At 40.9% G+C, this 23,699-nt stretch overlaps 1 protein-coding gene across 1 annotated transcript in view; it reads right to left on the reverse strand.

Annotated features, from left to right (window-relative positions):
- zgc:153039 (uncharacterized protein LOC767698 homolog) overlaps positions 1-23,699 on the reverse strand; it is a 63,635-nt gene that overhangs the window by 29,811 nt on the left and 10,125 nt on the right. Inside the window, exons 7-8 of the mRNA XM_054602132.1 lie at positions 6,905-7,062; positions 2,184-2,266 (exon numbers count right to left, since the gene is read on the reverse strand). Of these exons, the coding sequence (XP_054458107.1) occupies positions 2,184-2,266; positions 6,905-7,062 (241 nt within the window). The remainder of the gene's footprint in view (positions 1-2,183; positions 2,267-6,904; positions 7,063-23,699) is intronic.

Below are 23,699 nucleotides of genomic sequence, written 5' to 3' on the forward strand. Positions count from 1 at the left end.
AAGTTATCCGACATCTGATCCTTGATTACGGTTAAGAAGTCTTGCAAGGTAGAGAGATTACTAAGGTAATGTCATTTGAAAGAATAGCTGTGTATCGTCTGCATAACAGCGATTAGAAATACTTCTGAGGGCTTCTGACAGAAAACTGGGGTTTGCTTCCTTCAGGGTAAGAATGAATCCCACATTTACAGGTGGATTGTTGCGATTAACCGGTCCAGCTCTGTTCCAACCGTCCCCTATTGTTAATGAGCTTTAGTTAATGATCAGAATAATGTAATCACAATTGAATGGGCTTGAAAAGAACAAACAATGCATGTCCATCTTTTTCATTGCATTTACTTGTGCCAGGCTGCAGACTACTTTCACCTTCAGCCTTCTCATCTTCTTACTTCTCTTTCAACTTTTTCTGTTTTTCTGCTCCCCTTGTTCTTGCAGTCCGCCCATTTTTGCTTCACTTAAAAGTCAAATAAAAGAAAGCCTTGGCCCCGTGTCGCCCCCCCTCCTCCTTCCTCTTCGCTTTCAATCCAGCAGTGTGTGAGGCGAGATTACAATCAGACCTTTGTCATCAGTGAATCATTCAAATGGCGGAGGAAGAGGCAGAGAGAAAGAGGACGAGGGAGTCAATGATCTCTGATGGAAGCAGCGGCACGGCTAACGATTTCCATCTAATTGCTCCTCCTCCACTCCTGGAGATTGGCGAGGGAGGAAGAGTAGAGGACGGGGGAGAGAGCAAATAATGACAAACCATTTAGGCTTCAACACTCACCTCTGATAATGATGGGATGGTCCGGCCTATTTACTCCAAAGATCCTCCACCTTCTCTTTGTCTCTCTGTCCTCACCTCTTTACCTCTGCCAATATTTTTCTCTTCAGGCTAAATGTACTTCTTTCCAACATAGATGGAACAATAGAAGAGGAAAAACACGACAGCATTTGTTTTGTTTGTTTGTTCCGTTCAGATGTTCTCCTGTTCTCCTCTGTCTGTCCAGGGTAGCTCTGCCATAATTAAATAACGACTCCCAAGTAGATACGGTATATATTTGATCATCGCCCATCTTTTAGCCCTTAATAATAGAGATGTTCCGATACCAGTTTTTCTTTCCACATACAGATTTCAATACCTGAAGTTGGGTATCAGACAATACCGATATATAAAATCATTACTATTTAACAGCTCTATACTACTAACCCTGAATGGATGTGGTATGATTGATCATTGTTGTATGGCGTGGCTCAGGCCATTGGACGCCGTCACCTTGCAGCATCCATTGGTTTGTGCTCTGCCTTTTTGAGCGCCTCGATTTCAGCGTTTTAGACATCGCCATCTTGGATAACTGCAGTCGCCATCTTGACTTTTTGCAACCAGTTAACGAAAGTGAACATATTATCGACTGTGTAGGAGTGGCGGTAGGGACCTGTCAATCACAAGGTAGCCACGCCCTAAAGCATATCCTGCTTTAAATGGACTATTAATTACTAAATGAACATCATGCTGTATTGAAGAAGACTTGAAACTAAACCATGATTTGCCATTATCCCATAGCAATGCTAGAGTTCATGCATCATTTGGTTGATCAAGAAACAAAGACAATAAACTGAACTAGTTTCTTCAGTTCTGTTTGAGGAAAGAACTATCTCGAGTTAAACAGGAGGACTTTCTGCCTGAGGACACTTTCTATGACTAGCCAAACAATCCAAACAAAAGGAGCTTGTAACTTGGATCTATTATCTAAAACCATAGTAGCTTGTTTGAAGCTTCTCTTCCTTGCCTTTGTACTGAGCTCCACTGCTCCTGTAGCTCAGCAGGAATTTATCGATTTCACTGAAATATTTAAAACACAGTCCAGTGTTTCAATCTTCATAGTTGAACTTGGCTTGAAGCTCGATATTTTAAGGCCCATTGATCGGACAATCAAACAAGTGAGTGCAATCAAAAACGTTTTCCAGTCCATTATCAGGGGAGTAAATGAGTGAGAGTAAAGAAATTAGATTTCTACGCCCCTAAGGGTTACACTTCGGGTTTAGCTTTCTTTACATTTGTGTTTTTTAACACCACATCAGATCAACTAACAAGCAGCTTTTCTGGGATTTCCCTTTTGTGGTTACTGCAAGTTGCTTTTGTCAAGTATCAAATGTATATGGTGACTCTCTCCATCATTCTGCTGTAGTTTATCTCCACTAACCTGCACAAGGAACCAGGATAGGAGCACCGATACCCAGGGGTTACCACTGTGGGACGTCTTCTTCGCCGGAGATAGCACCTTACCTGCAGGGAAGAAAAGAAATGTTTGCAAGAAGGTTATTCATTGGCATGAAGATTGCACAGAACACTCTCGAGCAGCAGCTTCCATATAATATATAAATATAGATATGTTGACCTTCAAACCCACAGAGTGGAAACACTGGATGCATACGGCCTTAAAGGTTGAATCAAAGAAGGAAAAAAAAAAGCAATGGACAACCATCCTTGGGATTGATGGAGAATTTCTTTCACAGAATTCTCTATTTAATGACAGCAGGTATTACTTCCAACACTGGAAAATGGTGCACAAGGTTGGACAGTCAGAAGTCACTCACAACGAGATACCCGTTCACTTGTCGATACTTACGTTTAACTTGATCTCCCCTATTGACACCTCCTCCTCACTGCTATTCCTGATACTATTTCCTCCCACAAGTCCCCATGAGATATTAATGTATTCACTTGGCATGCAAAGTTTGGTGCCAGAGGACATTATCTTAGTGATTTGCACAAATTAGAATATGAAATAAGGAACAGAATAGTGAAAGACTACAGCGTGGTGGAGTTCTGCACTCAGGATGATGTTTCAATTTAATACTTTCAGTTCAGAATTGATGCGTCATTTGATCGGCCTTTACAACGAAAACCGGCCGATAATGACCAATGGGGCGATCCATCGGAGCAGTTTTTTGAAACCCATACCAGACCAGTCCTGCAGGGTTTATGACACTGAAAGCTCCTGCAGATACGACAGCCACTTTGATTATGCACAAGCCCACATCATCCTTTTCTTTACCTTTATTTAAATGCCGGACAACCAGCGCTTCACCTGGCTTTATCTTAAATAAAAGGTGCTGGAGGCATCAAAAAGCTTAAACGGGTAAAATAGAGATCTTCACATTTAAATCTATACAGAGAACATTTTGTAACAATTTAAAGCGTTCTCTGCATAGATCTCTTCTTTAACAAGAGACGTCAATTGAGAACTAGTTTTCATTTACCATGACGACACATGTGGAGCATCATTCCATTGAAAATGTCATGTCATGATTTATCTTGGTCCCCAAAAATAGTGATTCACGATATCCTGATTATCTTCAAAATATGCTTAAAACTCTTAAAATGGCCCTAAAAATAAAACTGGAATCACTTTACCCTTACTTAATAAAGGATAAATACCATGACAGAAATAGCAACAATGTGCGAGTCTGTTTTTCCTTTTATTATTCCTGGAGTTTTGAACATCAGGCTCTGTCTTTCATTTCTCTACCATGATGGCTAGCTAGTGATCCTCTTCAAGTCACTCTAAATGATTCTCACTATTATCTTCATATTTACTTTACTGCAATTATTTTTTCATTACCATCAATGGTACAATCATATTTAGTCCAATCACTACGTCCCACTAGGTGCTGCAGTGGCCAATCACGATGAAAAGAGATTTATCTCGAAGCATCTGAAAGCGAAAACACGTAGGCTGCCTCTGGTGATTTGATGTTTCCAAAACCTGAGCACGAACCCAGTTGTACATAAATTGTATGATATTTCTGGTAATATTTCAGTGTGCAAAGACTACGCCGGCATAAATATCCCACGATGCAATGTGATAAAGACAACAATGTTCATGCCCTCAATAATTAAAATTAAGTGAAAGCACAACATTTACATTTTCTAGAGTAGACGTCACAAATCATTGTTTGGTCACATGAGTTTGGCACCGGTTACCACGGCTTTGGGTCTCGAACCAACAACAAGGAGGCCCTCAAGAAGTGAAGTTGTAATTACAGTTTGGTGCGTCTGAAAAAAGATACATAAGACTGTTTATTCACACCAAATGTATGTGGTGGACAGTGTGTGATTCTGGATTACGGAGATGGATTGTGTTCCTGTCTCTTTTATAATTTGTGTTGTTTCCCACGGCAATGGATACAGATTATGGAACATCGGAACTCGGAGCAGCAGCGATTACTTTACAGTTTTCATATCAAATCAAATTTGGACCAAGGACGTTCAATTCTAATGTAACTGACATTTAGACAAAATGTATGTAATTAACTGCACGTCTATTCAAGACAAGAGAGAGCGAGAGGCGAGTGGGCGGGCGAGGCGGCGAGGGAGACGAACTAAGCCGGCTCTTAACTTTATTTAATACCTTACAGGCCTGTTTGGTTTATTGAAAGACAACTCATTTGCATTTTCTCAATATGCGCCATTCCATCGCATGGCGATGATGATATTTGTGTTGTACAGTAGAGGTTCACATCAACATACATTAAGGACAAGAGGAGCAACTCGAAAAGGGGGGAGACGGGAGGAGTGGAGGTGACAGGTCGGTGGAGGAGGAGGGGGGGGGGGGGGAGTCTGAGTTTTTAAGGCTAAATTTCACAGTTGATGAAGGATGGGAATTAAATCAGCGAGACTCTAAAGTGGAATCAATGCGGCTGAGAGGAGCAGACTGAGTGATGGAGAGGAGGAGAGAGAAGAAGACAGGAGGTGAAGGAGCTGGAGATTAGTGACTTAAAAAGAGAAGAAACGGGAGGTGTGTGTGTGTGTGTGTGTGTGTGTGTGTGTGTGTGTGTGTGTGTGTGTGTGTGTGTGTGGGACGGAGGAGACCAACTCCGCGTCGGAAAAAAAGTTGACGCATCCATCACTCTGTTTGCATAGGACGGAGGCAAGGTGAAGCTGTGAGCGGCATACATGAACGGCAACAACAAGAACCACACACACACACACACACACACACACACACACACACACACACACACACACACACACACACACACACACACACACACACACACACACACACACACACACACACACACACACACACACCTACAAGAACATTACACATTTATGGTTCCACAGTCATTGACTCTTAATTAAAGAGATTAATCTAAGTTAACCCTTTAGTGGTCAGACATCTTAACTCTCTACTACCTCTGATCACTACGCAGAGGAACTCCCACTAGTTCACACACACACACACACACACACACACACACACACACACACACACACACACACACACACACACACACACACACACACACACACACACACACACACACACACACACACACACACACACACACACACACACACACACACACACAAAGGCCAAATCAATTTGCAATAGACCCAGCAAAGGAGCAGAGGACAGGATAAGGAAGTTGCTCACCGTCATTAATAATGACAAAGCAGCGGGCGGCGTGGATTCACACGGAGAGGAGGAGGAGGAGGAGGAGGAGGAGGAGGAGGAGGAGGGGGGAGGGATGGGAGTCACACCGATGCTGCGTTCGCTCCGTGTGGGAAGCAAACTTTCAGGGCTCTCTGCTCTCCATCTCTTATTTATACTTTTATAGCATTTTTTTTTATTTTTTTTAAAGTTCCTTATATGATTTGCGTAATTTCTTTCTTTTTTTTTTGTATTTTGTTCCGTCTCTCATTCTTATCACCTCGATTAAGAAGGAAACTATTTAAATGTACCCATTACCGCATTAATAAATCCTAGGGTAATATTTTATTCATTGTTTTAATTAAATTTATGAACAGTAATTTTAACGAACATCATTTTTATCAACTTTACAAACGGGGTATAGAACGTGGAAGTCATTCCTGCATCTGTACCTGTGCTCTTTTAAACCTTTTCATTTCTTACTTTTATAGAGAAGTATAGATTATAAGCATCCATAATGGTTTTAATAAGGACATTTTAAGATTGTTTTAGATTTAGTTTTAGTCTCTGTGTGCCCTCGCACCTCATATCATCAATCCGAATGCTAAGTTTTAACCCTTTGGACAGTCTCTACTCTGAGATAATTACATGTAAAAAAAGTAGTTGTGTTTGTAAAAGAAGAGCTTGAGAGAGGTCTGACACCGTTGCTTTTAAGGCCACATCTCTCCTCTCTCGTTTCCCGCCACCTCTCCACCCTTCGCTGTCCGATAAAGGCTCATAAAAATCTAAAATGTAAGTATATAAAAAGAAAAGTGTGTGTGAAAAAATATTCTTCTTTTACCTAAAGTGAATGTATTGTATGTATACTCTTTTCAAAACTTGCCGGTGGGATTCAGAATTTAGCGACATCAGAGTCAAGTCTTTGGTTACCGAATGTAAGTTTAATGAAAGCGGTGTTTGACATATAATCTGAATCCTAATCTTTATGTTGCATCTGTGTCATGATCATCATCATCACTGTAATGTTTGTGTTTCTGTGCAGAGCTGCAGTGGAGGGACAGGGACACAGGGACAGATGTTTTCTTCTAAGAAGACGAACTGGCGGATAAACTTCCATGAACATATCTTTTAACTCATATCTTTATTTTTCACTTGCTTTAAAAGAAAGATTTAAAAACAGAATGTTTGATTGTGAATTTATTGCATTTATCATATATTCAAAGTGTAAGAGTACTTTAATTTCCCAATAATATTGTTATTTAAGTTATAAATACTCTTAGGGGAGTATTACAAATAAGTATTTTTAGCTACTGAGCCATGAAAAGAAACTTGTAAGTGGACCTTGTGTTAAAATGATTTCCTCAAACTCCAATAAGAATGGTTGTAGGTTTCCAAGGAGACCATTCGATGTTTCTAAAAACATCCATTTGGACTTTCAATGAGGTAATAAACATACGAAATAGGATCCAACAGTCGTAACCTACCAAACAGGTCGTCCCTGGCGAGGGCGTAGAGGATGCGCGAGGCTCCGATGAGGTTGCTCATGGCGGCGGAGAGCGTGGAGGAATAAACCCCGACGGTGACGAAGGGGTTCCAGATGTTGATGTCTCTCAGGAAGCTGTAGTCCCTCTGGAGGAGGACGCTGGAGAGACACAATGCAAGAGGTGACTTTAATGAGGGTGCATGGAAGTTTGGTTCAGACCGAGATTTCTACTGATTATCGTCCAATATTCAGTAGAAATATGCGATCAGGAGATCTGCGTTCATGCTTTCTGTTCGCCGATCTTGGATATTGTTACATTGTAAACAACAAATCGGTGTTGAAATCAGCAGGAGGAGAGCTAGTAACGATAGCAGCAGCGCTAACGGCTAACGTACAGAGGTTTCATTCAGCTACATTATGAGGAGTTCAGGTTCTGAGTCCAGCTGTTTGAATGAGATGTTTTCACAGCAACAGAAATATATATTAGAGATAAATTATGAGCCGTTTAACTTCCTAACATTAGCTCTAAACAGATTATAATACATCATTAAAAACTACTAATGACAAGATCTGTTTTAATCGAGAAAAATATAATATTTTCTTTCATTTTCATTTGATTTGTGTGATTTAATGAAGAAAAATAGATGACTATAACAAAGTTAAAGAGTAACATTTGGAACTTTTGATGGTTTACTGACTTCAGAGCGGTTGAAAGGACAGAAAAAAAAAATCTGGATCCTTGTAGACCAGCTGCTATAACAAAACAAAACAAAACAACATCTGCAAATATGGCTCATCAATGATCATTAGTTGGTAATGGTGGGAACAAAACGTTACATTTGCTCCCTTTTTTATTTTGTGCCGATCCAATCCAAGACTAAAATCTGTGATACGATCCGGAAAGTGAGTTTTTAAAGATTCCGTTAAACCCCAAACCTATAGCATCGAACAGTGTCGCATGCAACGACACCACCACCCGCACAGAAGAAGACCTCCATCTCCTCTGAACAGATCAACTCCTCACGTCATTACATTCATATCTGGAGATCAAAACCAACTGGTCCGAAAACGGTTTTCTACGTGTCCGATAAAAAAAGAAAAAGATGATTGAAGAGGAAGTGATGATTACTCTGCTGAGGACGTCTAATGATGAGACCCTGAAACAAACCGGCTCACACTCCAGCACCAGTGTGTGTGTGTGTGTGTGTGTGTGTGTGTGTGTGTGTGTGTGTGTGTGTGTGTGTGTGTGTGTGTGTGTGTGTGTGTTGGAGATGCTGTACTAGACATGGAGAAAGAGAGATCAGATGGTACAAAAAAACACAGCAGGGTGGTCATGATTGCAGTTCAATGCAACACGACTGGAGAGAGGAGAATTAGACTGCAAAGTGTGTCTCTCTCTCTCTCTCTCTCTCCTGATCCATCTCAATCTCTCTTTGTGTTGCAATACACACACATCCAGTCCATCTATCCCCCTCCCTCCCTCACCCCCCCTCCCTCGTCTCCTTCATCATGATGTTTTTAAAACCCATTCAAAAGGTTGTCGGGTTTTTTTTCTAGTTTTCTCCCCCTCTCATTTCATTTTGTACCACTGTCCGTTCTCCCTCTCTCTCTCTTTCTCCCTCATAATTAACAGTCTCATCACGTTCTCTTTCAGGTCCAGTGATTTTAATACTTATTATCATGGCCCTGTTAAGTATTGTTCGCTCAATCCAAAAGATCTGAGCGCGCTATTATTTCACACAGAGGCAGGAAACACGTGCCCACGCACACACACATACACTATTTTTTTGCAGTACCACAAATCAAAGGTGCTGCTGGGAAGTTAACATCACCCTGGAAATTAGGAAATGCCAACTACTTTGTTTATTCGCCCTGTGTGTGTGTGTGTGTGTGTGTGTGTGTGTGTGTGTGTGTGTGTGTGTGTGTGTGTGTGTGTGTGTGTGTGTGTGTGGGGAGTGGGCACTGCAGTGAAAAGTTTATGAACCGCTGCTGTAATCAGACTCTCTGACATATTCATAACAACTGTTCACCGGTGTGATACGCCGGCATGCCATTGGAGGGGAGTCTGGCTGTGTTTGCTGCACACACACGGAAAAAAAGGTGCTAAACATGATGAGGAATTAAAGTGTGTGTGTGTGTGTGTGTGTGTGTGTGTGTGTGTGTGTGTGTGTGTGTGTGTGTGTGTGTGTGTGTGTGTGTGTGTGTGTGTGTGTGTGTGTGTGTTTGTCTGAGGTGAGTAATGATGTGGGTCAAAACTTATAGGCTGATTATTAATTTCTCTGACGTGCAGCAGGAGCAAAATAAATCCCGAAAAAAAGCTTGACATTTCCAAACCGGCTCTCAAAAACAAAGCTGGGTGACAGCGATGACAAATGTGGTGTGTGTGTGTGTGTGTGTGTGTGTGTGTGTGTGTGTGTGTGTGTGTGTGTGTGTGTGTGTGTGTGTGTGTGTGTGTGTGAGAGAGAAAGAGGGAGAGAAGGAGGGAGGTTGTTCATGTATTGGGTCAAAATAGAATGAAAAATGATACGTATTCTGTGTTTTGTTATCGTGCGTTTCTTAAATGTGCACTTCCAAGAGTGTGAAGCTTATATGTGACTCTGTGTGAATGTGTCTGTGTGAATGTGTGTGTGTGTGTGTGTGTGTGTGTGTGTGTGTGTGTGTGTGTGTGTGTGTGTGTGTGTGTGTGTGTGTGGGGCCTGGATCGTAATTATTGATCAGATCATCCAGCTAAAATGAGCTCTGCCATCCAAATAAAGAGGAGAACAAAAGCATGAGGGGAGCGAGTGACAGATTAAAGGAGCTCGTTTAGAGCGGAGGAGGAAACAAAGCTGAGCGACTAAAAAAGAATCCCACAGAGATCGAACGGGCCGATTGTTCCCGCTCCTCCACCCCGGCACGCTCCACCCGTCAGCTCTTTTGTTTACCATTTGTTTTATCCATGCCCTCATTTGTGTACTCATACGTATTCATCTTTTTAATCCATCATTCCGTGGCATTTGATGGCGCTTTCGTAGAACATTATGGATTAATTATCTGCAATTCTTTTCATAAATGAGGTGTAAAATGAGGAGCTGATAAGCAGTGTTTAGGTGTGTTATGACAGCGGCGTGGAGCCCTCGTCGTCACTGCGATCCCGGGGCGTCTCGGCTCTTAGAGGGCGAGGTCGCTCCTCATCACGGCAAACATAACGACTCCGGATCATCTAGTTTAATGATCCAGAAGAATAAGGCTTCAGAATGTCCAATAAACGCTCCAGTGGGATCGTAGCTGGTAACTGGGATCGGCTCTGGCTTATGGCTAACATCACCGTTATGCTCATTGCACCATTATGTGGCCATTTGTGTCTCCAGCAATACGGACATGATGATCCCAGGAACTGGAAGTCAATACTCTGAACTCTGTCCAATGCAAAGGTTAGTCGCTCTAATGAATCCCTCCATCAGCATTACCGGGACAGCGTTTATTATTTTACTGCCTTTTCTTCTGTTTGCCCTTTTCTTCCTGTTTGTAAACAGGGCTGGGGAGATATAGTACTGCTGTTTTTTTTATTAAAGCTCAGGTAAGTCATTATTTGTGCTCTTACATTCAAAAAATGTAAACAGGCCCTATTATGCTATTTTCAGTGTGCATATTTTTTATCTCAAGTAACAGTTACAACATGTTTACATGCGTTAATGTTCATAATCCTCCTTGTTTTTCTCATCCTGGGAGTCCTGCAGCACCTCTTCTCACCCTCTCTCTGAAATGCTCCGTTGTAGTGCTTGCTCCTCCCTCCAGAAAGCAAAGTCTGCACTGATTGGTCAGCTAGCCCGCTCTGTTGTGATTGGTCAATGTTTCACATTTCAAAAACTCTTCCTCCGGAGCTTCAGCTACGTCTCTCTCTTTTGTTGTTTGAGGGCCAAACTAGCCAGAAGGAGTTACGTCACTTCCGTTACATTGTGACCTCATAAAGTTACATTGTGACCTCATAAAGTTACATTGTGACATCATAAAGTTACAGAAGTGAAGGAGAGAATTCAATGGAGCCGTTTCAAAAGCTCAGGAGCTTCTGAGGGGGAGGGTAACTCCTTTTAGGGGTGGACCTCAGGTTTTACGCTCTACGAACCTTTAGGGCCACTTCAACTATTTTCATGCACAAATTCCTCTCCCAAATTTAGATATTTATGCCAGACCTGCCTCTGAAATAAAAGCATTAAAGTTGCACTAATCAATAAATAAATTCTAAATCAACAAATGTATATGATTATGCCCAATGTGAAAGCGGTCATTCAAGGTGACGAACCCAGAGAGAAATATTGCGCATTTCCGCACCTCCACTGTGTTTTTTAGCCTACTTTAGCTCGTTGTTTCGGTTTTCCAGTCAGCACATTCTCATCAACTCCCCTTTCCAGCAGCAGTTCCCCACTGTACACCAGCCGCCCTGCAGCAAAACAGCAGAGCAATAAAGCTCGTGGCTAGCTGGTGAAGAACGTCGGACATCTAACAGCTGAGGAGAGTGAATATTGGATTTTCATTCGTCATGTTCGACAAAAACACGACACCAAATGAATGCTAATGTTGCTTCGGGTCTGCTGGATGCGCAAATAGCCAATTGTTTTTTAACACGTTCACCATAACAGCATTAAGAAGGTGATAATATCTGATATATCTCAGAGTTGAGATGCTCCCAAGTGGTCAGAAAAATAGATGGCTGCAGCTTTTAAGATCCCCTGAAATGGGAAAACTGATGGGTGGAATAAAATATGACCTTACAGATGATGGGGCGAGTCGAAACAATACCCATGAACAACCCAGACTGCTTTTTATGTTCCAATCTCTTTTATAAGATCAAAAAAATGAATAAATGGCTATCTAAATTTATGTGGCAAAACTAAGGACCCAGAATTAGATTCATAAGAATGGTTTGCCCAATCCAACTTGGAAATACAGTATATGATTGGGCAGCCCAGCTTTTATCAATAAATGCATGGATATCTCAATATGGGTCAGGATGAAACAGACTGATTGCCCAAAAGTGCATTTAGACCCATTTATGAATAATCAAGATTCCTGTAGAAGAAGTAATAATATGAGACCCAATGTCAACATCTAGAGCAATGAAGATTGGACAATAGCCTTGGGTGATAAGATATGACTATTGTTCCACACAATATTGGTTGGCCACAATATTGGTCCTTACGCACCAGTGATAACAGAACTATATTGCAAATTTCCCCGCTGTGGGACTATCTTATCTTATCTATATTCAATTATGCAAAGTATGTTATGACTTTTTTCACTTTTTTTTCTTGCTCTCTCTGTGCTTCATTGCATTGTTGTAGCATACAATAAAAATTTTCAAATAACGCTACCAGCTTCAGATTTTGTGTTATTGTGGTTACATAAAATGTAATGTATGGTGCTGTTAGATTGCTGCTACACCGCCTCATTAATACAGGTGCGTTTTTGACAGCAGGGAAATTGTAGTTTTTTAAAGGTTAAACGCCAACCATTTGGATTAAAGCGAAATATTGCTTTTATAACTGAAAGACAAAAACATGTTGTGGATTTGGGAAATTATTACATCTTTATTTGTTACTGTTTGCTTTTGAGAGAAACAGAGAGGGTAAGAGCAGGTGGATGTCAGATGACTATTGCATTTGAATCTTTGAATGTTTAATTTCAATGTCAACGTTATGAATGAAGCTTCTGACCATTTAGTACAGCCTGAATCCATATAGTCCTGACTCCAGCAGTAAAAAAGAGAGCTTACAAAAAAGGAGATCCAGAGAACGTGAACGAAGTGATTTGTAAGCTGTGAGATAAACAAGTCCTTACTAAAGACCGAAACACCACAAATCTCCGCTCCCATCTTAAAACCCACCATTCTGTAGTACTGGCTAGTGCTTAATATGACAAATAAATCAAAAATTCCATGTGTAAAATTGGCAAAATGTCCCTTCCAAGGACTTTTTTTAAGGCCAACAAGGGAGTCCCATAGAACTGTTGAGTTTTCAACACAATCAAACCAAGATTTGACAATTCTATGACCCAATTTTCCACCATGCCAGCGGGGGGGGAAAACAAAAGAGAACTCTTTCGGGCGAGCAAAGCCAGCGGCAAAACCCTCAGAGCACACTTCAGAGGTCTGAACAGCCACAGCCTGAACACATTGACGACCCGTGTTGCCTTTACAGTCCGTATGTGGCCCCGTTGTGCTTAGAATGAGCTCGGGCCTCTCGGAGACGACTGAATCGACTCCATAGCAACAAACGAGCCGGAGAACTACACCTTTTTACTGCTGGGATTTAGTGTTGGTCTTTAGCCTCACTCCACCTTGACCTTGTAGGTACTTTTAGAGTGTTGCCACGGTGCACGAGGGGGCGAGGAAGACATAAAGACGCTTTAAAGAAGCAGCCGAGGAAAAAGGGAGGCAAGCGGAGAGTAAAAGGGATTCGGAGAGGGGTTTGTAAGAGCCAGCGAGAGGGAGGGAGGGAGGGAGGGGGAGAGTTAAGTGCTCTCAGGGGAGTAGACTGTGGTTAAGGATTATTAAATGGGATCAATAACTAACAAGGCCACACACACACACACACACACACACACACACACACACACACACACACACACACACACACACACACACACACACACACACACACACCCTCCCTTCTTTTCTATCCTCCCTTCCCTCTTCTCTCCCAACCTTTCACATGTACTCTGCACATCTCGGCTTTTCCCCATCGCGACCGTCAACCCGTTCAGGCAACAAAATATTTTTCATGGCATTTTCCCCCCCGATGCTCTCATCTTGTTTTTACGGCTGCTCTCTGTTTCACCGTTTCCAATTTGCAGCCCCTCTGTTCAGTCAATCTACAGCCACTTGTTTGTGTTCGTCCATCATCTAGACCACTGGGTTTGGAACTAGGGGCTGGCTGATATGAGATGGTAGGAGACAAACGTCTGTGTTCTCTGATATTCAGGAACAAACAACCAAAAAATAACAAAAAGAGAGTCAAAGGTAAACTGGAGTACTTGTATCCTCTTCCAGAAGTACATCTCATTGCAAATCACACTGACTTTTGTAATATAACTACATAACAAGGAATCTATGCATTTGTGTGTCCTTAACATACCTCAAGAACCTTATATTTGATCTACTTCGGGGTCTGATGGGTGAATTGTTGGGGACCCAAGTACTCAGTACAATTCGGTTTGTAACAAAATACCTGCAAAACTGATGACGATCCCATCAGCCTCAGCTGCACTTTGACAACGGTGTCAACTTGCCAGAAAAGCAGCAATTTTATTACATTTGCTCCCCAGATTGGCACATACTGTGTAATATGAAGCTCCACAACACAGGCAGTGTGTGTTGCACTTTACAGTGATGTCTATAACACATGATGCTGTAGTTCATGCTGTAAGTGCTGTAGTAAAAACACCTGGGATTTCTCATTCATAACACTTGTTCTTCATCAGCAGATGGAGATTGCTCATCTTTCATGGAATATTTTTAAGCCAACGCGGAGCAGAAGACCTTAAGGTACTGGAAATTTGAACATTAACTGGGCAAACGCCATCTGCTCGTGAAGATCATGCGATGTGATCAAAAGCTGAAGTCTCTTGAACTTGCATTCTCTCTCCTGTCCATCAGGGGGCGACTCCTCTGGTTGTATAGAAGTCTATGAGAAAATGACTCTACTTCTCTCTTGATTTATTCCCTCAGTAAACATTGTAAACATGAGTTTATGGTCTCAATCTCTAGTTTCAAGTCTTCTTCAATACAGCATGATGTTCATTTAGTAAATGATGCTCCATTTAGAGTCAAACAGACCATAAAGCAGGGGATGCTTTAGGGCGGGGCTACACACTGATTGACAGGTCTCTATCAGAGACGTATACGGCGTCTCTACGTCACTCCTCCTCAGTCCAAATATGATATCTTCTGTTCATAGGTTTCAAAAAGTCAATGGCGACGAACAAAATGGGACCAGAACTCATAACGTCGGTCCCCAAAACAATGAGTGACGTCGCGACTACGCCCACTTCTTCTATACAGTCTGTGGGTGGGATTCCTTTCTCAACTGATGTTTCCAAGGTCAAGAATGAAATTTGAACCAAATGAGCAATGTCAAAGTCATGAAGGGTTTGAATTAGAAGAGCTGGTGGGATTCTCACTGATCTGAGAGTTTGTTTGGACAGTAAAACCCCAGAAAGACCTTTTATTGTTATTCAGAAAGACACCCTTCAATGAGAGATTGCACTGCGTTACAGAAGACTGGTTAGCACAGCAGTGACGTCTGGACTTCCACTCTCTCCTCATCACCGCTTGTTGGAACCGGATAAAAAAGTTTAGTGCTTTCCATAAACGACAGGTGAGGTATTCATCAATTATAATAAACTGCCTCATATCTTTCATGGACACCACAAAGTGCCTGCCAACCCATTTTAAATTAATATCTAAAATATCTAAACCTGTCACCTGTCACCCTTTTTCTCCCCCCCCCCCCCTCCAATCCCCACCCCTGCAGCTTCTTTAATTCAGACGGGACACGTTGTTGAGGACTTGGCCTGTACTACCACCATTGTTACCTCAAAAACAACAAAATGGGGACAGCAGCAGCGGGAGAGAGAGGGGGGAGAAAGTAACTGGAATCTCTGCAGTGGAGAGATAGGGGGGTGAGTAACAAAAGGAGGGAGCACGGCTGTGTGGATGGATGGATGGATGAATGATAGAGAAGGAGAGGAGGGGGAGAGAGGAGGAGGAGGAAGGGAAGCCAAGAATGCTGCTGTGGGCCGATAGTGCCAAGAGAAAGGGAGGGGGGGAGGGAGGAGGATGAGGAGAGGAGGGATGTTGGACTTGTTGCCCTACGATGTGTAGAGTCTGGTAAAGGAGGAGGAAGAGGGATGATAGTGTGAGGTAACATGAGTCTGCTCACACTTTGGGGACAAAATGGAATAGAATCTGAAAACAGAGGAATAGAAATAGACATGTAGGTGAAAAGACAAGAGACATAACAGGAAAGGTTTGGTTTTTTATTTTTTGGAGGATGGAGAGAAAAAAAAGAAAAGTGCCGTGACGAAAAAAGAGGCAACTTTTCTAGAAAAGCGAGAGGAATTAGACTCAGCGTGTGTGTGTGTGTGTGTGTGTGTGTGTGTGTGTGTGTGTGTGTGTGTGTGTGTGTGTGTGTGTGTGTGTGTGTGTGTGTGTGTCTGCTCGTCAGAGATAGCACAACAAAAAGAAGTCCCAGCAGATTCAAAAATTAATATAATTATCAAGTCAGTTATCGTTAATACAAGAGCTGGGCGGATTAGCTTACAGGTCACTGACACACAGTACAGTGGAGGACACACATGTCACACACACACACACACACACACGCCTAAAGCAGTTGGTTGTAAAGTAATAATAGATTTAGATCCCTGATCCACACACACACACACACACGCACACACACACACACACACGCACACACACACACACACAACCAAAAAGAGGTTGATAAAGCAGCGACAGGGCAATCTGTCATAGCTGGCTAGCTGCTCACATAAGGTTAATAGATTCCCCTTCTGTCTCACGTCCCCTCGGCCGCCATCGCCGTCATCAGCAGCCCTCTTACCACGGCGGCATATCGTCGGCGATAATCTCCAAACAGACCAAACAATATAAGGCCGCTCTATTTACAGTGACCTGGAAAACAGGTTGTTTACGGCTTTTACATCCAAATGAGAGCGTTTCAGTTCATCTGTAAAGTCAGTCTCACAGTCGCGGGATTCCCACCGTGTAAAATTCAACAACGTTAAATAAATAACCTGCATTACTTAGCTGGGAAGATTCTGAAAAGTATTTAATGCTGTTTTAAATGTGTTATTAAAAAATGTATACAATTGTAAAGGACTGGATAAAAGGTTTAACTAAATGTTCCTGCTTGGCACTGGCTGAATAAAATAAAATAAAATAAAATTTGAATTAAATTAAATTATATAAATAAACATAAATAAAACAAAACAAAACATATATGTATATAAAATTATATAAAAATATGTTTACATAAAAATAAAATTAAATAAAAATTGAATAAAATAAAAGAAAATAAATAAACATAAATAAAATAAACAAAACATATATGTATATAAAATAAATATATATATTTTTTTACATAAAAATAAAATAAAATAAAATTTGAATTAATAAAAAAATAAAAAAGTAAAAACATACATGTAAATATATAAAAAAATAAAATAAAATGTTTACATAAATATAAATAAAATAAAATAAAATAAAAGGAGTAAAAAGACAACATCACATAAAAGCCAGTTTGTAAAAAGGGTTGTAGGAAGTGATGTAAAAGAGATTACTGCTTGCTTTCTCTCTGGTGTAATGGGAATATATGTCAGTCAGCTTGTGCTGCTCAAAGCGGCAAAAAAAAAGAAAAAAAAAAAAAGAATACATTCAACAGCAATGTCCCTTTTTCAGAAATCATGACAATCCTTACACAAGATTATTCACAACTCACGCCAAAACAATCTAGAGGATAAATAGCACTACAGGTCAGAGGAGAAATATGCATTCATGATCTTGGAGTGAGCTGTCCCTTTAAGAGAATCCCATGATTTTCCAGGAATTCCATGACTCCACATAAAGAGAGCATGGGGGAGGAGTAATGGAAGGAGCTGTTGTAGTAGGCCTATGTTATAGTTAACGGGTCAAAGTATAAGTAACACACACACACTGACACCAGCACACACACACACACACACACACACACACACACACTGACACAGGTATAAAGAGGTGCAGTACTCTCTCACCCCCCCGACATTCACGTCTACAGACAATCTTAACTGCTCTGCCTTTTAAAGCTATGATGCAGAACTACAATTTGCAGAGGGAAGCAATTTAGAGGAGCGTTATGTAAAGGTTAGTTTGTCACTCTAAATCTTCCCTTTTTACAAAAAGGGAGCCCGGGTGCTCGGTAAGAGAGTGTGACTGCCACCACCTGGACAAACTCACGCTACTACAGCGCACACTGTTGCTTTTATTACAGGACCATGAGTGGAAACTTGTTTGAAATGTGCATTTGTAATGCATAGAAAGACCCAGTTGGAATGAAAGATTAACCATGAAAGCATTACTGACATGATAAGCTCGTTCTGTCACAAGCCTGCAACCTTTAACTGGAACATCCTCCAGTAACGCTTTCATTTAACCCTTTTATTAACAGTTTATGAAACAATTCATTCCCACAATATATCTATATTGTACCTATATTCATATTTCAGAGTCATTTTAAGTTTATTTATTTAATTTTATCTCCACCCGTCAAGCCGCAAGTCATTTTTTAAATTAAATTATTTTCTATAACAACAGACCTACATTTTATTATGCCCATTTTGCTTATTATATTTATTCAATGCTTCTTCGTTCTCATGACAACCGGGCGAACTCTATCCCCCGATGAAGGCCTTGAGATCAGGGAGAAATCTAGTAAGTGGACCTCGAGTCTTAAACAGATTAAACCCACCTGTGAATGATGTACATGTGTATGAAAGTGAACACTTTCTAATACATGCGTGAATCGTATATAATTAAATATGATTACAGCTATGTGTTTCTGAGCCGTCAATCATTCATCATGTGTTAATACAGACTTAGATATACTTACAAACGTACCATAGACTGTATAAAATAAGTAAATGTTTTAACAAATGGCGTCACCCGGTGGTTTTGCGGTCTACGGGTTTGAAGTCTCTAATTTGGCAGTTAATGGCCGTTTCCATCTTGTGCTCTTTGGATGCCCTCTGACTGACTGAAATGGATGCTGGTCGATATGTAATGTCATGTTTTCAAATAGAAACCACAACCGACCACTGAATAAGACATTTTTAGTCCACAAAAAACGTTACTTTCATGGACTGAAAACTCACTGAAAGAGTTGAAGTTGGAAAATGAAAACATGGACAACTCCCAGACCGGACAAGGTAGCCCCGCCCTAAAGCATCCCCTGCTTTATGGTCTGTTTGACTCTAAATGGAGCATCATTTACTAAATGAACATCATGCTGTATTGAAGAAGACTTGAAACTAGAGATTGAGACCATAAACTCATGTTTACAATGTTTACTGAGGGAATAATTATTAAGATTAACATCATCATTTGACTTATCCACTTTCTTGCTGAGAGTTTGATAAAAGGATCGATACCAATCTCAAATCTGCGCGCTACATATAAAGTATAATTAGCTTAGCTTAGCATTAAAACTGGAAGCAGGGGGAAACTGGCTCTGTCAAAGTTTTTAAAATATGAATTTGAGTATCAACTTCATGCAGAAGGTTAACGTTCTGTGAAAAGATTTTTGCGCACATTATGCCCATCTACCACGTCCCACAGTGACATCCCATAATAATCAGACACTGACATCCTCACAGTTACCCTGGAGACTCGTATGAGGCGTTGGGTCTTCCCTGACATGACTTCATGACTTTAATAGAGGCAGCCATATTTTAATTTATGATAATTTGGTTAGCCTGCATAATCTAATGCCAAAAACAACCTTCTGCCACATGCTTGTGTGTTATTTGGAGTTTGATAAATGTAAGATGGGTTTTGTTTTCCCATCACTTGTGTTTTTATAGGAAAATCAACGCATAATACTTCCATTCATATGCAGATAATTCAAAGCTGTTTTCACAGAATGCTTTCTCTGAATAGGTATTTGATCTTACGCGTATAACGGATGACCAGAGATTCCCTCGCTCCTGGAACAATTTGCTCTCCAGCTCTATGATAAATATCAGTCTTTCTTTCATTTCCTTACAGAAAATCAATAACATTTTATGATGCACTTTAGGTATTGTTGGTCATATTTTTTGAGTGAGCCGCCTTAATGTAGCAGAAACAGCGGCAAATGAAAATGTTTTTGGGATTTTTTTTTTTTTCTCCCAAGATGAAATACGCTGCTGCATTCCTGTGAGTGAGCTGTCAAATACCGTCTGGAGACTTTTTTTTCTTTTCTTCATCCACACAGTGCACAATCACACCATTGTGTTTCATCAAAGGAAGTGAAAGCAGTACATTCCAGTCATTCCAATGCAGTGGGGAAATCACCACGAAACAGAAAATTCTGAGTAAACTTCTAAGATCGGGATGAGAAACAAACTGTTGAGGAATATAATGCCAATAAACAGAACTGCTTCTGTTGTTCTTGTTTCAGAACAAAGTCAGACATCTGGCCTTTATGAGAATGAACATAAACAACAGTTCAATAAGAAAACAAGTCAGTTCTACTCGTGCTTCCGAGAAGTTATTATACATTTTCTCCAGAAAGATAACGGCTCATATCAGCCCCAATAAACCGAACGACCCGGAGCTAACTGGAGATAAGACAGGGAGTGATGGCGTGAAACCAATAAAACGCCTGTCTGTGTTTCATAATCAAACAGTTTTCATTAATAAGAAACGTTTACATTTCCTCTCTACGGTAAGTCATTACCACTTATGACCAGAATTCTCATGCGTGATGTCACATGTTGATATCAGCAAAAAAAGAGAGTTGCTGGACAGAAAAAGTCTCCATTGATCTATCTGCAGCACCAGAAGACTAAAGGTCATGCAAGACCACACCTGGAATCACAATGCTACCCAAACATGATCAGACTCCACTTCCCTTTTGGTTTGACCTGTGAGGTCAAATCAAACAACACGTCCAAACATGCAACAAGACACACACACACACACACATTTCCACCGAGGAATTTCCAATACATTCTGTTTGTCAGTGGTGTCGAAATAATGTTTTCATCCAATTGACCCTTTGCCAAGTCCCGCCCCCTTAAACACAGACTGGCAAATCACAGCGTAGCTTCGGTCGGCTCTGACAACTTTCCGTCTCTGCTCCATAGACTCTCATCAATGGTTTCCGTTTTTTCTTCATTTTCAGGCTGGTTTAAGTGGATTTGGAGCTAGTCATGGTTAAATGTTGTGTAATAGTGATACTGGAAGGAGATATCGGTTTCTAAAACGTTATGTAAAAACCTGTTTAGCTAAGATTAGCAGAATATACGAGCACAAATCATCATTAACTAGCTTTAGCACTACTATGCTACGCTAGCTGCTGAAGGTATACTGATTGTCTTCACATGCTGCTGTTGCTTTTGAAAGATTATTCACGGTTACAAAGGCCTGCCCAGCTTTACAGGAACAGTGTCGTTCCTAAATTCACTGCTTCCGTCTCGATCGCCAGGTGTTGTGGTGGTTCACTTTTACACTGTGACCTTTCGCTTCTAGCTTCATTTTTTAAAACTGTTTTCATTGCTGAATCAACTGACATCCTAGATAATCGCCTTTAAACACATATTGTAGACCCTTCTGTCTGCTTCTCTTTGAAAACCTTTATTTCAAACAGTTGGATAAAGTCTCTCCAGCAAGTGCAGTTAGTGACAGTCTGGGTTCACAGTGTGGTTTGTCTTCCTTATGTGTCCCTGATGTGACCTTATTCCACTGCATCTGCAAATGTATTTAGAGCTGAGCATGTGTGAACAAGCCCCCTGCGCACACACACACACACACACACACACACACACACACACACACACACACACACACACACACACACACACACACACACACACACACACACACACACACACACACACACACACACACACACACACACACACACATGAGGGACTTTTTGGCATCTTTGTTGGGTCATGTGAGTCAGTGCTGACTTGGTTTTAGCCTTCTTTAATAACCAAATAACTCCACATCCGACCAGATATCTACACAGCAAACTACTTGAGATACCTACAACCAATGAAAAGCACAATGTAAACACACACCACCATAAAGTACCGCAGATATCTGTGACTCTGGGGACAAAGACAGAGCACAGCAGAGGTGGAGACAGTGTGTTCAGAGTGTGTGTGTGTGTGTGTGTGTGTGTGTGTGTGTGTGTGTGTGTGTGTGTGTGTGTGTGTGTGTGGTATAGGCGGACGCTTGGAGGACGGTGTGGCGGGTAAATGATGGCAGTATTGATCTCTGATGCTCTTTTATTGCCCTGTCATGTCAGTTTAGCACCTTGGCAACACTGGCTTTAGAGCTGCATCAATACTGAACTCTGGCACTCAGCGAAAGACGGATAGAAAGAGACGGATAGAGAGAGAGAGAGAGGAGAGAGAGAGAGAGAGAGAGAGAGAGAGAGAGGACAAATAAATAGAAAGAAGCAACATCAAGGTAAAGACTTGACCGCTCGAACCTCAAGAGTGGAGTGAAGTGAGGACACCAAAGTGACCCCAGCTTCACTGATGGACTGTTAGCTGCATGCTAACGCTTGGTTAAAGGAATACGTCGCTTTATATCGAGTTTCAGACAGGCTTGTGGATTACGCGTGTGTGGTTTCTATTGCCAATTTTGGTGTTTTTTGACACGTTTGTTGAGTCAATATTGAAGTACTTTGTAATTGTTGTAAATTCAAGCAGAGAAAAGCTAGCATCCTCTGTAACAAACTTATCACAGCTACTTCTCAAGCCTACAAGTAGCAAAATATAGAATTCAAGTGGAATATTCCTTTAAAACGAATTCAGTTTTCAGTTTTGAGCGGCAGAAGGCCTCTAGCAACAACTCAAAACCAGGAAACAACACTTGAAACTTGATGCTAATATTATGCTTAATTGTTGAAGTTGTAAAAACGGAAAATAAATATCTTAAAACCTCCAAACAGACCGTAACAAAAATCTGGTCAATCTTTTTACACTTTATACAGCTAGCTTCCAGCTAAACCAAATATACTGGATGCTACAGTGTTAGCATGTTGTAATTGATCCACTGAAGACTGATTTAGCTGTCTGTCTCATCACATATCTCGACCAAAAATGGTGTCATTCAAGGTTTATTATTTATTATTAAAATCCAGCCTCCTACTGGGGAGAAAACTATTCAAACTAACTCTTCAAGTCAGAAGTTATATTAGTTTCTTTATTCTGACATTTAGAGCACAGAAATGATATTCTGTAGAAAGTATTTTCACACAAAGACTGCACAAAAACAATCCCAGCGAATAAAGGAGTTGGAGTAGGTGATTGCTGATTTGTCTTCAATCTGAAATCGTGTTTCAATGTAGTATTAATCGGTCGCCAAGAAAGCTAAGTATGAGCATGCTAACGATATTTTTCTGTGTTTCTTCTTGTTGATGGAAACAAAAATATAATTCCACGCATATCAGCTTGTTGTTTTCATGTCTGTGTCTAAATGATGGACACTTAACATCTACACTTTACGAATAATGATTAATTCACCGATGATACAGTGTCGAAAAATGGGCTTGAAAGCAGGCACACTGGTCTCTGCGGTGTGTTTCCGTTATTTTGTCCACCTCCATTCATGCTCGCTGCAGCTGTTGGGATTGATTAACTGACACCTGGTGTTGGACAACATTCACTTGGGAATAGATGGTTTGGAAAGCGGCCTCCTCTCACGCTCCAGTTCGGTTTGGCGAAGCGGAAAATGAACCCTGTTCTCGTTATCCGATAGTCACTAAGTATTGGATTTCAGCCGCGGCAAACCAAACATGCAAACATCCATTACTACAGCGCTGGTGCTCTTATCAACCCCAAGGTTTAATTACCTTGTCTGGATCCAATGTTCAATTATGGGCCCTTTCACTGCAGTTTGTTTGTTTGTAGATGTAAGAGATAGAACTGGATGCGTGACAGGAAGTAGTATAAAACCAAGTCACTTGAAAATAAATGGGAACATAAAGTAAAAAGTATAAATAAATTGCTTTTCTAAAAGATTGAGTAGTTTTTTTAACCACTAC

This window comes from Anoplopoma fimbria, chromosome 1 (assembly GCF_027596085.1).
Source record: "Anoplopoma fimbria isolate UVic2021 breed Golden Eagle Sablefish chromosome 1, Afim_UVic_2022, whole genome shotgun sequence".
Lineage (NCBI taxonomy): Eukaryota > Metazoa > Chordata > Actinopteri > Perciformes > Anoplopomatidae > Anoplopoma > Anoplopoma fimbria.